This window comes from Girardinichthys multiradiatus, chromosome 6 (genome assembly GCF_021462225.1).
Source record: "Girardinichthys multiradiatus isolate DD_20200921_A chromosome 6, DD_fGirMul_XY1, whole genome shotgun sequence".
NCBI lineage: Eukaryota > Metazoa > Chordata > Actinopteri > Cyprinodontiformes > Goodeidae > Girardinichthys > Girardinichthys multiradiatus.
The window spans coordinates 29,437,094-29,449,829 of NC_061799.1; the positions used below are offsets into that span (position 1 = coordinate 29,437,094).

Sequence of the window (12,736 nt, forward strand, 5' to 3'; positions counted from 1 at the left end):
ACAATACTGCTCTCAGTGGTTTGAAGGTCTGCAGAACCATTTTCTTTCCAACCACCAAGGATCAGTGTTGACTGTATATCACAGGGAATATTTGGCCCGCTCTCAGGTTGGATTTGTATTGGTAATGTTTTGCTCCACAATGGAATACAAACCACTGAAATTAAATACTACCGCCAGAGAGAATAAATAAATAAAATGAAAAAGAAGGGAAACCAATGGAGACATCGAATGAGGACAGCAAGAATAGATGGAAAAACAGACCAACATACTCGTCTGGTTTTCTTGCTTCGTCTCCAATACAATCTCCTGCTTCTGTAAACGTAGCTGAAACCTTTCAGACGCTCGTCATTGTAACAGCAAACAAATATTTGCAACTCATAAACTTAATGTTCTGTTCAGTTCTCTGTTCTCAACCATGTTTACCCCTTTGTGCAGTTCTTGTGGCACAGTTGGCACACTCTTTTCTCATCTGCGTATTTCCACACCAGGGTGTCATCCTCTCCTGGCACACCTTGGGGACAACGAGACACACAGAACAGCCCATCCTGATAGTTGGCACACTTTGTACAGTTTCCGGGACCCTGGAAGAGAAAAAAATAAAATATTTTTAATGTTTACAACTCTAATGACAATGGTTGTAAATATTACCCATGACGTCACATCCAGCAGTAATAATTCCTCAAAGAAGGCTGCATCTATCTTCCTAAAAAAGGTGGAAAATGTCAAGGAATATAAACTAAAAATGATTTACACTGTTCTCATACAGTGTCTTGCAAAATTCATACACCTTGATGGAAAATACATGGTTTGATTTTCTTTTTTCTGAATAAAAATCTGAAAGGTGTGGCATGCATTTGCATTCACCCACTTTCACTCTGATACCCCTAACTGAAAATTCAGTGATATGAGAAATAATGTGGGCAGCATCATGCTGTTGGGGTGCTTTTTTTATCAGCAGGGACGGGGAAGTTGGCCTGAGGTTATAGGAAGATGGAGTGGGATTAATACAGAACAATCTTGGAGGAAAACCAGTTAGCGGCTGCAGCAGGTAAACAACACCAGGTATACAGACAGGGCCATAATGGAATGGTTTAGAACAGGGGTCCCCAACTAAAATAGCAGGAGGTCCACTACCTCCATCATCAAAACACTTTGGGTCAGAACATTTTAAATCAACTGACACAAATATTTCTTTAATCTTTATTTAACATTTAATTAACACTAAAGATTTTTTTTTTTAACTACTAATGAAGTGCAATCCAATTTAAGTACCAATTTTAAACACACTGTGAATGACAGTCGAGCTGGGTCTGTACGCCTTGGTATAACACTATCATATTTGTTGTTTTCTGGCGGTTGGCATACAACGATGTGCCAGCCACCAGCTGGCTTGGAGTGTGGACGAGAATGTCATTGATCCACATAGCTGCCCATCGCGCCTGTCCAAAATTCAGACGCGGCAGGAATAAAATATGTACACTCACCGGCCACTTTATTAGGTACACCTGTCCACCTGCTCGTTAACGCAAGTTTCTAATCAGCCAATCACATGTCAGCAACTCAGTGCATTTAGGCATGTAAACAAGGTCAAGATGATCTACTGCAGTTCAAACCGAGCATCAGAATGGGTAAGAAAGGTGAATTAAGTGACTTTGAATGTGGCATGGTTGTTGGTGCCAGATGGGCTGGTCTGAGTATTTCAGAAACTGCTGATATACTGGGATTTTCACACACTACCATCTCTAGGGTTTACAGAGAATGGTCCGAAAAAGAGAAAATATCCAGTGAGCGGCGGTTCTGTGGGCGTAAATGCTTTGTTGATGCCAGAGGTCAGAGGAGAATGGCCAGACTGGTTCAAGCTAACAGAAAGGCAACAGTAACTCAAATAACCACTTGTTACAACCAAGGCATGATGAAGAGCATCTCTGAACGCATAACACGTTGAACCTTGAGGCGGGTGGGCTACAACAGCAGAAGACCACACCGGGTGCCACTCCTGTCAGCTTAGAACAGGAAACTGAGGCTACAATTCACACAGGCTCACCAAAATTGGACAATAGAAGATTGGAAAAACGTTGCCTGGTCTGATGAGTCTCGATTTCTGCTGCGACATTCGGATGGTAGGGTCAGAATTGGTGTAATAGTGTGGGGGGATATTTTCTTGGCACAATTTGGGCCCCTTAGTACCAACTGAGCATCATGTCAATGCCACAGCCTACCTGAGTATTGTTGCTGACCATGTCCATCCCTTTATGAGCAGTGTACCCATCTTCTGATGGTTCCTTCCAGCAGGATGACGCGCCATGTCATAAAGCACGAATCATCTCAGACTGGTTTCTTGAACATGACAATGAGTTCAATGAATTCAAATGGCCTCTAAAGTCACTAGATCTAAATCCAGTAGAGCACCTTTGGGATGTGGTGGAACGGGAGATTCGCATCATGGATGTGCAGCTGACAAATCTGCAGCATCTGTGTGATGCTATCATGTCAATATGGACCAGACTCTCTGAGGAATGTTTCCAGTACCTTGTTGAATCTATGCCAGTCTAAGGCAGTTCTGAAGGCAAAAGCGGGTCCAACCCGGTACTAGCAAGGTGTACCTACTAAAGTGGCCGTTGAGTGTATATCTACATAGTAAATGAGAATGCTTTGTGGTCCAGACAAAACACTCTCTGGGTCCAGATTTGGAATGGAGTCTGAGACTGTTGTTTTGTTCTGGTTTAGAACAAAATATTTTTAGTGTTAGAATAGCCCAGTCAAAGAGCAGAGAATGAGAATCCCTGGCAAGACTCCGAAATTTATGTTTACTGATGCTAAGGCCAAAATTTGAAGTCTCTAGATGAGCATAGCTGGTAGAAAAATACTTTAATTTTCCTTCCAGTTTACAATTAATGAACCACTTTTCTTTTGCTCCAGCAAACAAAATCCCAGTAAAATACATTTGAGGTTTTGGCTGTAATGTGAGAAAATGTGAGAAAATTCAAGTGGTGTAGATAATTTTGCAAGGCACTGTGTTTATCTTCTGCACATAAGTCTAGCATCTTAACATTTTAATACCATAAGCAAGCATCTTTACTCAGTCAGCATTTCTGTCGTTGATAATGATGCCCTACATTCCCCTTGTTATGTTTAAAGAAGTTTAGGCCTTAACTTGTTTTAATGGAAAGACAGGATTATGCACATTAAAAAAGCAAACAATTAGCCAACTTTATCTTACAGTCACACCCCTCCTTCAAACATAATATGTCTTGTGGCTGCCCTGCAGTATGATCTGCTAAAGCTGCTGCTGATGGAGAAATCGCTGGCACTTCTGGAAGGGATTTGATGCAGTGTTAATGTTAAGATGTTCATCAATTATGTCCCTAAATGTGCTAAGCATGATGTCGAGCGTCTTTTCTTTGACTGAAGACGACACACGTACCGGCGCCCGGCAGGTTGCAGTCCCGTTCATGCGTAGACACTCGGGGTCACACTCCATGCAGGTTTTATTCATGACTGCCTCCCGTGGATTTCTGCAAAAAAACAAAAAAAACAAATCAAAACAAAAAAACTAGAACAAACCTGTTGCTGTAGGGCAGCTTCATTTCAAACAGTTTAATTTGATCCGCTTTTTGGAGGGCCAAGTTAAACTGTAAGCATGTCAAGATTCAATGTTTGACAAATATCTTCAAAGATAAACAGAGGTGAGTGCATGTGCCATTTTTCCAACAATGTTTGTCTTACATCTTCTGGAGATTTAACTTCAAAAATACCCTGGATCTTCAGCTTTTTTTCAATAATCCTCTAATTTATCTAATCACATAGTCTGGAAATACTCATGGTATGAAAATAGACTTTGAAGAAGTAAACTATCTAGCACTGATGTTCCAGATTGTTTATTTGTCTGAAATAAAGGACAGCACATTTCAATGCTTAAAAAGGAATCAAGCCCAGATTCCTCCCTTACCCCTCCAGGATGTTGCAGGAGTCAACACAGCTCTCGCCACGGCTGTAGTCACGGCAGGCAAAACACATGTCCGGGCCTGGGCCCCAGCAGCCATCCACTGTGCACTTCCTGTCACACGTCTTTTTCCTCAGGGCTAAAACCAATGTAGAATTTTAAGCAGAGTTCTTCACAATTGTCCTCATTTTGAAAATTGCTTGTCTGTTGCAAAGCAAAATGTTAGAAAAACAGCAGAGATCTCACCACAAGTGGTAGCATTTGTGTTTTCACTGACTGTTGCAGTCTGGGCTTTTGATTTGAAGAACCTGTTCCAGTGGCTCTGCTCTGTGTAGCAGAGGTTCTGATTTTTGATGATGACAACCTCTCCATCGCTGATCTCTTTTAGTGACCGAAGGCCGAGGTAGTCGATATTGAGCTTCGTCACAACCACAGTGCGGATACCACTACCCGAAGTATAAGTGGGACAAAACAACAAAATGAAAATGATAGCCTTAGACCATTTTTTTATTTATTTAATGAAATTCCAAGTGCTTATCCTTTAAGATTATAGTTTTAGAGGTGAAGAAGCCTCTGATAAATTAAACTTTAACCCACAGGAAAAGGAGGCAAGGTCTTATTATCACTTGACTGACCAATAATTGAAACAGACTGCTTTAAAAAGCTTATTTGACCATCTTGATCACACAGTGGGGAATTTATGGAGTCTTTATAACGAACATACCGTTTTGTTCTTCCTCGAATGATTTCTAGATTCTCAAAAGGACTGAGTGAGCTCATGCTCTCTGGCCATGTTTGAATCCACAGATGTCCTGAAGCAACATATGATTTGTTTATTGTAGAGGTGTTGAAGGTGCACCAAGTGTTTCATGCATTAGTCATGTCTTAATCTTACCCGTAATTTCCTTAACTGTTTTAAATACATCCAGTTGGGCTGGCTCCATCTTTGGTGTATTGGTATACGGATCCCTTAAAAAACAACAAAACACATTAAAATGATAATCAGAATAGATGTTAAGATCAAATGACACAGTCAACACTTACCCATGAATTGATGTGTGAATGATGGTAATGTCGCCACTGATTTTGGTGCAGTTCTTAAAGGAACCAATGTTGGTAGCATTGATAGACAAGGTGTGAGTCAGCTCTCCTGCTCCAAGTCCATTACACACTGTAAACATTTAAGAAAGCAAACAATGTGCTAAAAGTGGAGTTATTTAGGTATATACTAAATGGCTAAATCTGAGGACAAACTGGCTAAGCTGAGATGTCAGTTGGCAGAGATCCATGCCAAAACCAAAAAAAAATACATTGGCACCAGTCTATATGTTTTGGGCTTAAAAATACAAATATGTCAGGTTTTAGTTTCTGTTTTGGTCATATCTCTGATTTAAGACAGTTAAAGTCTTTAATTACTTAAAATTACATCTGATTACTTTATTTTACAAGTTATCTTTAGCTGAAAAAATTAAAACATCAATCTGGTAATAATTAGAAAATAGACCAGTAAAAAAAACTCTAAGGAATATGTGTTTTTTTAAGAATTAGTACCAACAATTCAGTCAATGCTGTTTAATTTCAGAAAAAGCTCAACCTCCAACCTTTTGGGCACAGTCCGTCGCACTTTGCACACTTCCTGATTCCTCCCTCGTCCACTTCATAGGTGTTACCGCTGCATGACCGCACACACGCACCATGATCAGTCACAACATAATTATCTGGACAGATTGAAAAGTAGAAGATGTTCAGGTCAAGGCTGTATCACATTCATCAGGTACAGTTGCATCTTTTTAAGGAACAGACAGAAAACATTAGAATCTTTTTCGATAAATTTTGAGGAGCAGCTTGTGTCAGTTATGCAATTAGTATGGCTGGAGGTAGTAACTCACATGGACTGAGTACTACATGTAGTTAAACTTCTAAAAGACAGGATGTTGCATTAACACACCCTGAAACTCAATAATTTTTTTCCCTGTTTCTGTAGTTTATTATTAAACTTGAACAAGCTCACAATTCTATGTCTGACAACCCTGAAAGACAACCTGAGTAAATGTTTAGTATAGGAGCACATGCAAAACATCTGTTAACATGCAGGATGTGCATTATAGATACAGCCCAACTAATTATATTTTCACTATCTGTCCCTGTCTGCATAGATGCAAACTTGTTTGTTTTGTTAAACAGGTGCAGAATTTAATTTCTTTGCCCATTTCTTAAGACTATGGTGACAACTAATAGAAACCTGAAGTAAAATTCTGAGAAAATTTAAATCTTACATAGTACAAGTACGAGTTTTCGGTTCTTAAAAGCTCTACTAATAGTTATCAATAGTAATAACTATCAGCAATAAACTGTTATCTATTGTAATATTTTTGTTATATGTTATATTTTTATCCAATATTTATCCACTACATGGATGGATGGATGGACAGATCTGTTTGCAACAAGAAAACAAACTGCTGACTATATTCTTACGTGGGCAGCTTTTCACGCAGGTGGCCCCAAAGTTGTACTTTCCTTGGGGATTAGGGACCAGCTGGTGCAGGTTGGGATCATAGCGCACGAGGCCCGGGCAGGAGTCTTTACACACCCCATCATCCTGGAAGTCCCGACAGGCCTGCAGCACAAACAAGTCATCTAGTGCGCTGGGACCAAAACAGAGCCCCTTCCTAATGATAACACTGCATTCCTCTATTGCAGCCTTGGCTTAATTCTCAAAGCTGCACAGAGAGGGAGTGCAGACGCTGGTACTCAAGGCCCTGCCAAATAAGATTTAATCAGCAGTTACATGTCTCTCTGGTATTATAACAAAAACACCATCTCTGATCATAAAAACAGAGATTGCTTGGTGAGGACCGAGTTTTAAATAAAGTGCTCAGCCAGACTTAATAGAACAATATGAAATATTCAGTGTGTATTCTTTAGTTGTATTCTGCATTTGTCTCACCAGACAGTCAGTGGGTCTGGGCCCTGTGCATCCTGCTGCACAATGCTCATTGCAACAGTCGCTTGGTGAAGGTCCTTTGCACCTCTTGGAGCACTGCTGTGCACAGTTCAGCTTGGTTACTGGAGATGACAAGTACAAATACAGTGAGTTTACCTTTTACATGAAGTAATTTTCTTCATTCTTTGAAAATCATTTAAAAACAGACCATTCTTAAATGCTTAAAATACTAAAAAACAATTATGAAGTATTTGTAAGCATAAATAGTAAAACTGTAAATACAACATTTTACCATTTAATGGGTATATTACTTTGGATTTTTATGTGATAAATGATTAAAACATTGACAAGAGCTTACAGGTCTGACAGTTTTCTAGACCAGGTGCCCAACATGAACCATTGAAACAGCTTGAGTGGCATTTTTGACCTGTAAAGAAGAAAAGGAAGTCACTTCCCACCTTTAAAAAGGACAAATGACCAGTTTTATTTGGTTTTTCTTGTGCTGTGAATGAGAGTACTTACAAGTTGGGTTGTTTCCCGCCACTGGGAGTATCATGCTAGGTTTTGTTTCAGCATTGACAATATCAAACCATTGTATCGATTCCACGTTACAAAGTTTGTTGTTCCCAAACTTTACACCTCCTTTGAGAATTTCTGCAAACCAAAATGAAATGCAAATCCAAATGTAGATGTTTAAGTGTGCAGTTTCAAACAAGGTGTCATGGAAGATGTGACCATTTTAGGGCTCCATCTACCTGTCAGACTGGTCAGAAGAAGCTCGGTGGTACCCTGACCTGTATCTTTATCAATATTGGCAAGCACTGAAAGTGCAAACTTTCCTTCATAGAGGGAGTGACCTCGAATGATGCGCAGGTTCTCCAGAGGAATCCTGGGGGCTGTGTTGAGGGCAATCAGAACATAGCCACTTACTTCTTCAATTGACTGTGGAGAGGGGAAAGAAAAACGAAACCTAGTTGTTAACCTCATTAATGGTCTGCTAATTCAGGGTTTTTCAGCTACATCAATAAAAGTAAACAAATGGTGATCACTAATATAGTTATTAATGGTGTTATTTTTTATTTACATGTACATGTATAGTACACTGAAACCGTATTTGCCCCTTTACAGATACAAACGGTAATAACATACACAGATAAGTCAGTAAATACAAAAAGCAGTTTTCAAATGATGGTTTAATGTTTAGGGGTGGACTCGCTGGTCTGCTTTGGATCATTGTCTAATTGTACAACCCCGGAGCATAAGGTCCCGAACTGATTCTCAGGTTTTCTCTTTCAGGATTTTCTGCTAGATAACAGTGATGACAGCAATTTGTCCAGGCAAGAAGGCAGCCCCTGATCATTAAACTACCAGCACTATTTTTAAACAGATGGTATGGATCCTGTGCTGTGTTCGTTTTTGTTAACTTATCTCACCTAGGGCCAATTGTTTTGGATTGCCTTTATTTCTAATAAAACAATCATTTAAGAATTGCATTTTGTGTTTACTCAGATCATCTTTGTCTGCTATTAAAATGTGTTTGATGATCTGAAGCATTTAAGTGCGAAAAAAAAAAATACAAACAGAAGAAATCTTTAAGGGGGTGAGTACTGTTTCACAACAAAGTATCAAGGTCAATAAATATGTTTTCTTTCTAATTTTAACATTTGAGGGAAAGGTTTAGAGCAGGAAATGTTTTTTTTTTCTTTTTCTCTAATTTAAGCATCCAATAAATGCACATCCTTTTATACTCTCCCAGAATAAAACAAAGAAACACAGGAAATCTGTGTCTGACATTAGGTTAAGGTTTTATATTATTTTTGAAGGAAGGAGAACCTTACTTTTTTCAACATTTTAAAAATAAATTCCATAACAACATAATGTTACTAATAACTCTGCATGGCATTTACAAGTATTATACAAAAGAAACACAGCAATGTCTTGACTGTGATGTGAAAATGTCTACATCACCAATAAACCAAAATGTATTTTCTTTCAAAAACATGACTCACTTTGTACCTCAGCTTTTACTGAGAGATCTTTTTCTGAATTTCAAAATACCCATAAGAGAAACATACGTTTGTGAGTTCTGCTGAAAACTGAATGAGGTCCAGGCGGGACATTGAAAAGGTTCTTCTTAAAACTGCTGCATTGTATCTGCTGACTCCATGTTATTCTGTGTTTGTATGGGCAAGCCTGAAGCCCCTGAGTGTGTGTGGTCCCGTAACACATCTGCCCAGTGCTCAAAATCTTGGAGGTAAAGCTGATCTTTGAGCGAAGTTTTAACCAGAGCTATACAAACACAATGAATCATTATAAGCACTCGTTCTCCACAGGTTTTAACTAACTGCAGATGTGAAGAAAGCAAAGATTCAGTAAAAACTGTTTGAAAAACTTCAAAACACTCAATGAACAACTTAAGGTGCATATATCATATTTTAAAGCCAAAACAGTCACAATGAAGTGTTCCCTCTGATTACCAGCCCCATTTTAGATATGATTAATCTATCTTTAATAAATTAATATGTACCACAGGCTTTTAAGGTAGCTGTAATTAAACCTTTACTTAAGAAACCTTCGCTTGATTGAGATGACTTAATAAATTACAGACCTATATCCAATCTTCCATTCTTATCTAACATTCTTGAGAAAATAGTTGCTAATCAAATGTGTGAGCATTTACACAGCAATGACCCGTTTGAAGAGTTTCAGTGAGGCTTCAGAGCTCATTATAGCACTGAAATAGCTCTGCTGAAGGTCACTAATGATATTCTTATGGCCTCAGATAATGGACTTGTGTCTGTTCTGGTTCTGTTAGATCTCAGTGCTGAATTTGATACAGTCGACCATAATATTCTCTTGAAAGGCTGGAGTATTCTGTAAGGATCAGGGGAACAGCGCTAGGCTGGTTTAAATTTTATTTGTCTGACAGATTCCAGTTTGTTCATGTAAATGATAAATCATCTTTAAACTCCAGGGTTAATTGTGGAGTACCACAGGGTTCAGTACTTGGGCCAATTCTCTTTACTATATATATGCTTCCAATAGGTCAAATTATCAGGCAGCATAGGATAAATTTTCACTGTTACGCTGATGACACTCAGCTTTACTTATCCATAAATCCTGATAAACCCAACCAGTTAGATAGACTACAAGTACGTCTTGAAGATATAAAAACTTGGATGACTTTAAATTTTTTGCTTCTAAATTCAGACAAGACAGAAGATGTCGTCTTTGGACCGGAGTCTTTAAAAAAGAAACTGTTTAGTCAATCACTTAACCTGGATGGCATTAAATTGACCTCCGATAATAAAGTAAAAAACCTTGGTGTTACTTTTGACCAGGACATGTCATTTAAATCCCATATTAAACAGGTTTCTAGGATTTCCTTCTTTCATCTCCAGAACGTTGCCAAAATTAGAAATATCCTATCCAGGAGTGACGCTGAAAAACTAGTCCATGCATTTGTTACTTCAAGGCTGAACTATTGTAATTCTTTACTATCAGGATGTCAACAAAATGCAGTTAAAAGCCTTCAGCTGATTCAAAATGCTGCAGCAAGAGTTCTGACGAAAATTAAAAAGAGAAATCATATTTCTCTTATTTTAGCTTCCCTTCATTGGCTCCCTGTTAAATCCAGAATAGAATTTAAAATTCTCCTCCTCACATATAAAGCCCTTAATGATCTAGCTCCATCATACATCAGAGATCTGATTGTTCCATATGTTCCTAACAGAGCACTTCGTTCTCAGACTGCAGGTTTACTGGTGGTTCCTAGAGTCTCTAGAAGTAGAATGGGAGGCAGATTCTTTAGTTATCAGGCTCCTCTCCTGTGGAAGCAGCTCCCAGTTTTAGTCTGTGAGGCAGACATCCTGTCTACTTTTAAGGCTAGGCTTAAAACTTTCCTTTTTGATAAAGCTTATAGTTAGAGTGGCTTAGGTTATCCTGAGCTATCTTCCTTATTTTTTACCTCCATCTTCTTCCCTCCCTGTTGGATGGAGTAAGGGGGAGTCAGGTTTGGCCTAAACCGGCTCAGTTTTGGTTGAGGTGCAAACACACTCTCAATTTCTGCTACCTGTATGACCCCCTCTCTTTTCCAATGGTTATGGTCAATCTGACAGAGAGAGGTATCCCACTCGTTGTGGTTTTTAGTATAACAATGACCATCAGTGGGCTCTAGATGGACAAACTGTCTACTTTTAAGGATAGGCTTAAAACATTCCTTTTTAATAAAGCTTATAGTTACAGTGGCTTAGGTTGTGCTGCTACAGGCTTGGGCTGCTGGAGGACATAATGACCACTTTCACCCTCTTCGCTACATTCTCACACTACTCTCCAATTTTGCATTATTCACCGTTATTTCAGTTTTCAACTTTATGTTCTCTCTCTTTTCTCTTCCTAAAAGGTACAACTGGCCTGACTCTGTGTCTACCTGTAACACCTTTCTGGAGAGGGGCATCGTCCAAGCTTCTGCTGGCAACAACTTAATGCTCACCCTCTACCGATGATCCACATGGCCCTGTCTTTTAGTGTTTAACCCTTTCTCTCTCCTAGACATAGCTACTGACTGAGCTTTTACTGTGACTAACTCTATGTGCTCTCTTTCAGACTCCAACCTTGAAAACTGGCTCAGAGTTTATCTGTTCTTTCTTTCTAGGTGAAACGACTAAAGGAGCTACATCCATTAACATTTACTTTTCCTTCCCAGAGAAAGTACTCCTGGATCAGTGCTTCTTTGTTCTCTTTGAAATGTATGTACCTGACTTTGTGAAGTGCCTTGAGACGACGTGTTGTGAATTGGCGCTATATAAATAAACTGAAATGAAATTGAATTGAATTCAATAAATTAGATTATGCAATGGGACGACGCTTGTTTGTCAGATTAAAAGTACCTTTTGAATATAACAAGTTTTAAGCAGGTAATAAACATACTTTTCAATAAGCCCACATTTCTGTATTAAAATGCTTTTTTCATTAGCTGTAAGCGGAAAATCATCACAATTAAAAGACTTGAAAACATCAATCTATTTGTTATTAATCTATAATATAAAAATATGAAACAAATGACATTTTCAATAATACTCTAATTTATCACATTTGGTACTTATATTGTTTTTCAAAGTTGCTAAGTTATTTTAAAACAAACTTTTGTAAAACATACAGACCTATCTTGTTTAATGCCCACTGAATTGGGGAGGCATCGCCATCAATGGATTACAAGGTTGTGCCTCTATCTTATAGTCTGTCACCCTCTATGGCTGTAGACAGATATTCTCGACAAAAAGAAGCTTTACGGTCATTGTATTCTTGGGCACAATGAAATGTTGTTGGTAACAATTCCAGGAGCAGCTACAATGTCTGATAAAATAATTAAAAAGACAGACAAATAAAGAAATAAATATAAAGCATATTAAAAATATATAGGTATTAAAAGGTATCAAATCGCAAAAGTGCTATAATTCCAACAGCCCAAATCACTGTGCAGAATTGGCTGGTTGTGTGTCATTCATAAATGGGTTTGTGTGTGAAAAGGATGAGGGAAGTCTCTTATCTGTAATATGTCCAATGGAGGTAAACACAGAGAGAAAGGATAGATTATCTGTGTTAAAAACACTTTTTGCTCCTGGGCTGAGGAACAATTAAAATCTTGGATTTAATGGAATGAATAACCCAAAGCAGAAGGATGAAGGCACAGCACATTTTGACATAAAGTTTATAAGGTAATTGTATTGTTTCTTCTGTGTCTGAAGCAGAGAACATATAACTGCAGATGCCAAGTGAGTATTTTAGCTTCTTTTCAAATTGCTACATGTGTAGTTTTAGCCTGAAGTAATGTTTTAAAAGCAAATGCT

The 12,736-nt window shown here is 38.4% G+C and overlaps 1 protein-coding gene across 1 annotated transcript in view; it reads right to left on the reverse strand.

Moving 5' to 3' along the window:
• egfra (epidermal growth factor receptor a (erythroblastic leukemia viral (v-erb-b) oncogene homolog, avian)) overlaps window positions 1-12,736 on the reverse strand; it is a 62,762-nt gene that overhangs the window by 16,779 nt on the left and 33,247 nt on the right. Inside the window, exons 3-15 of the mRNA XM_047367286.1 lie at window positions 7,643-7,829; window positions 7,410-7,541; window positions 7,246-7,314; window positions 6,891-7,009; window positions 6,419-6,560; window positions 5,545-5,661; window positions 4,988-5,114; window positions 4,839-4,912; window positions 4,668-4,755; window positions 4,190-4,389; window positions 3,950-4,082; window positions 3,425-3,515; window positions 424-581 (exon numbers count right to left, since the gene is read on the reverse strand). Of these exons, the coding sequence (XP_047223242.1) occupies window positions 424-581; window positions 3,425-3,515; window positions 3,950-4,082; window positions 4,190-4,389; window positions 4,668-4,755; window positions 4,839-4,912; window positions 4,988-5,114; window positions 5,545-5,661; window positions 6,419-6,560; window positions 6,891-7,009; window positions 7,246-7,314; window positions 7,410-7,541; window positions 7,643-7,829 (1,637 nt within the window). The remainder of the gene's footprint in view (window positions 1-423; window positions 582-3,424; window positions 3,516-3,949; window positions 4,083-4,189; window positions 4,390-4,667; window positions 4,756-4,838; window positions 4,913-4,987; window positions 5,115-5,544; window positions 5,662-6,418; window positions 6,561-6,890; window positions 7,010-7,245; window positions 7,315-7,409; window positions 7,542-7,642; window positions 7,830-12,736) is intronic.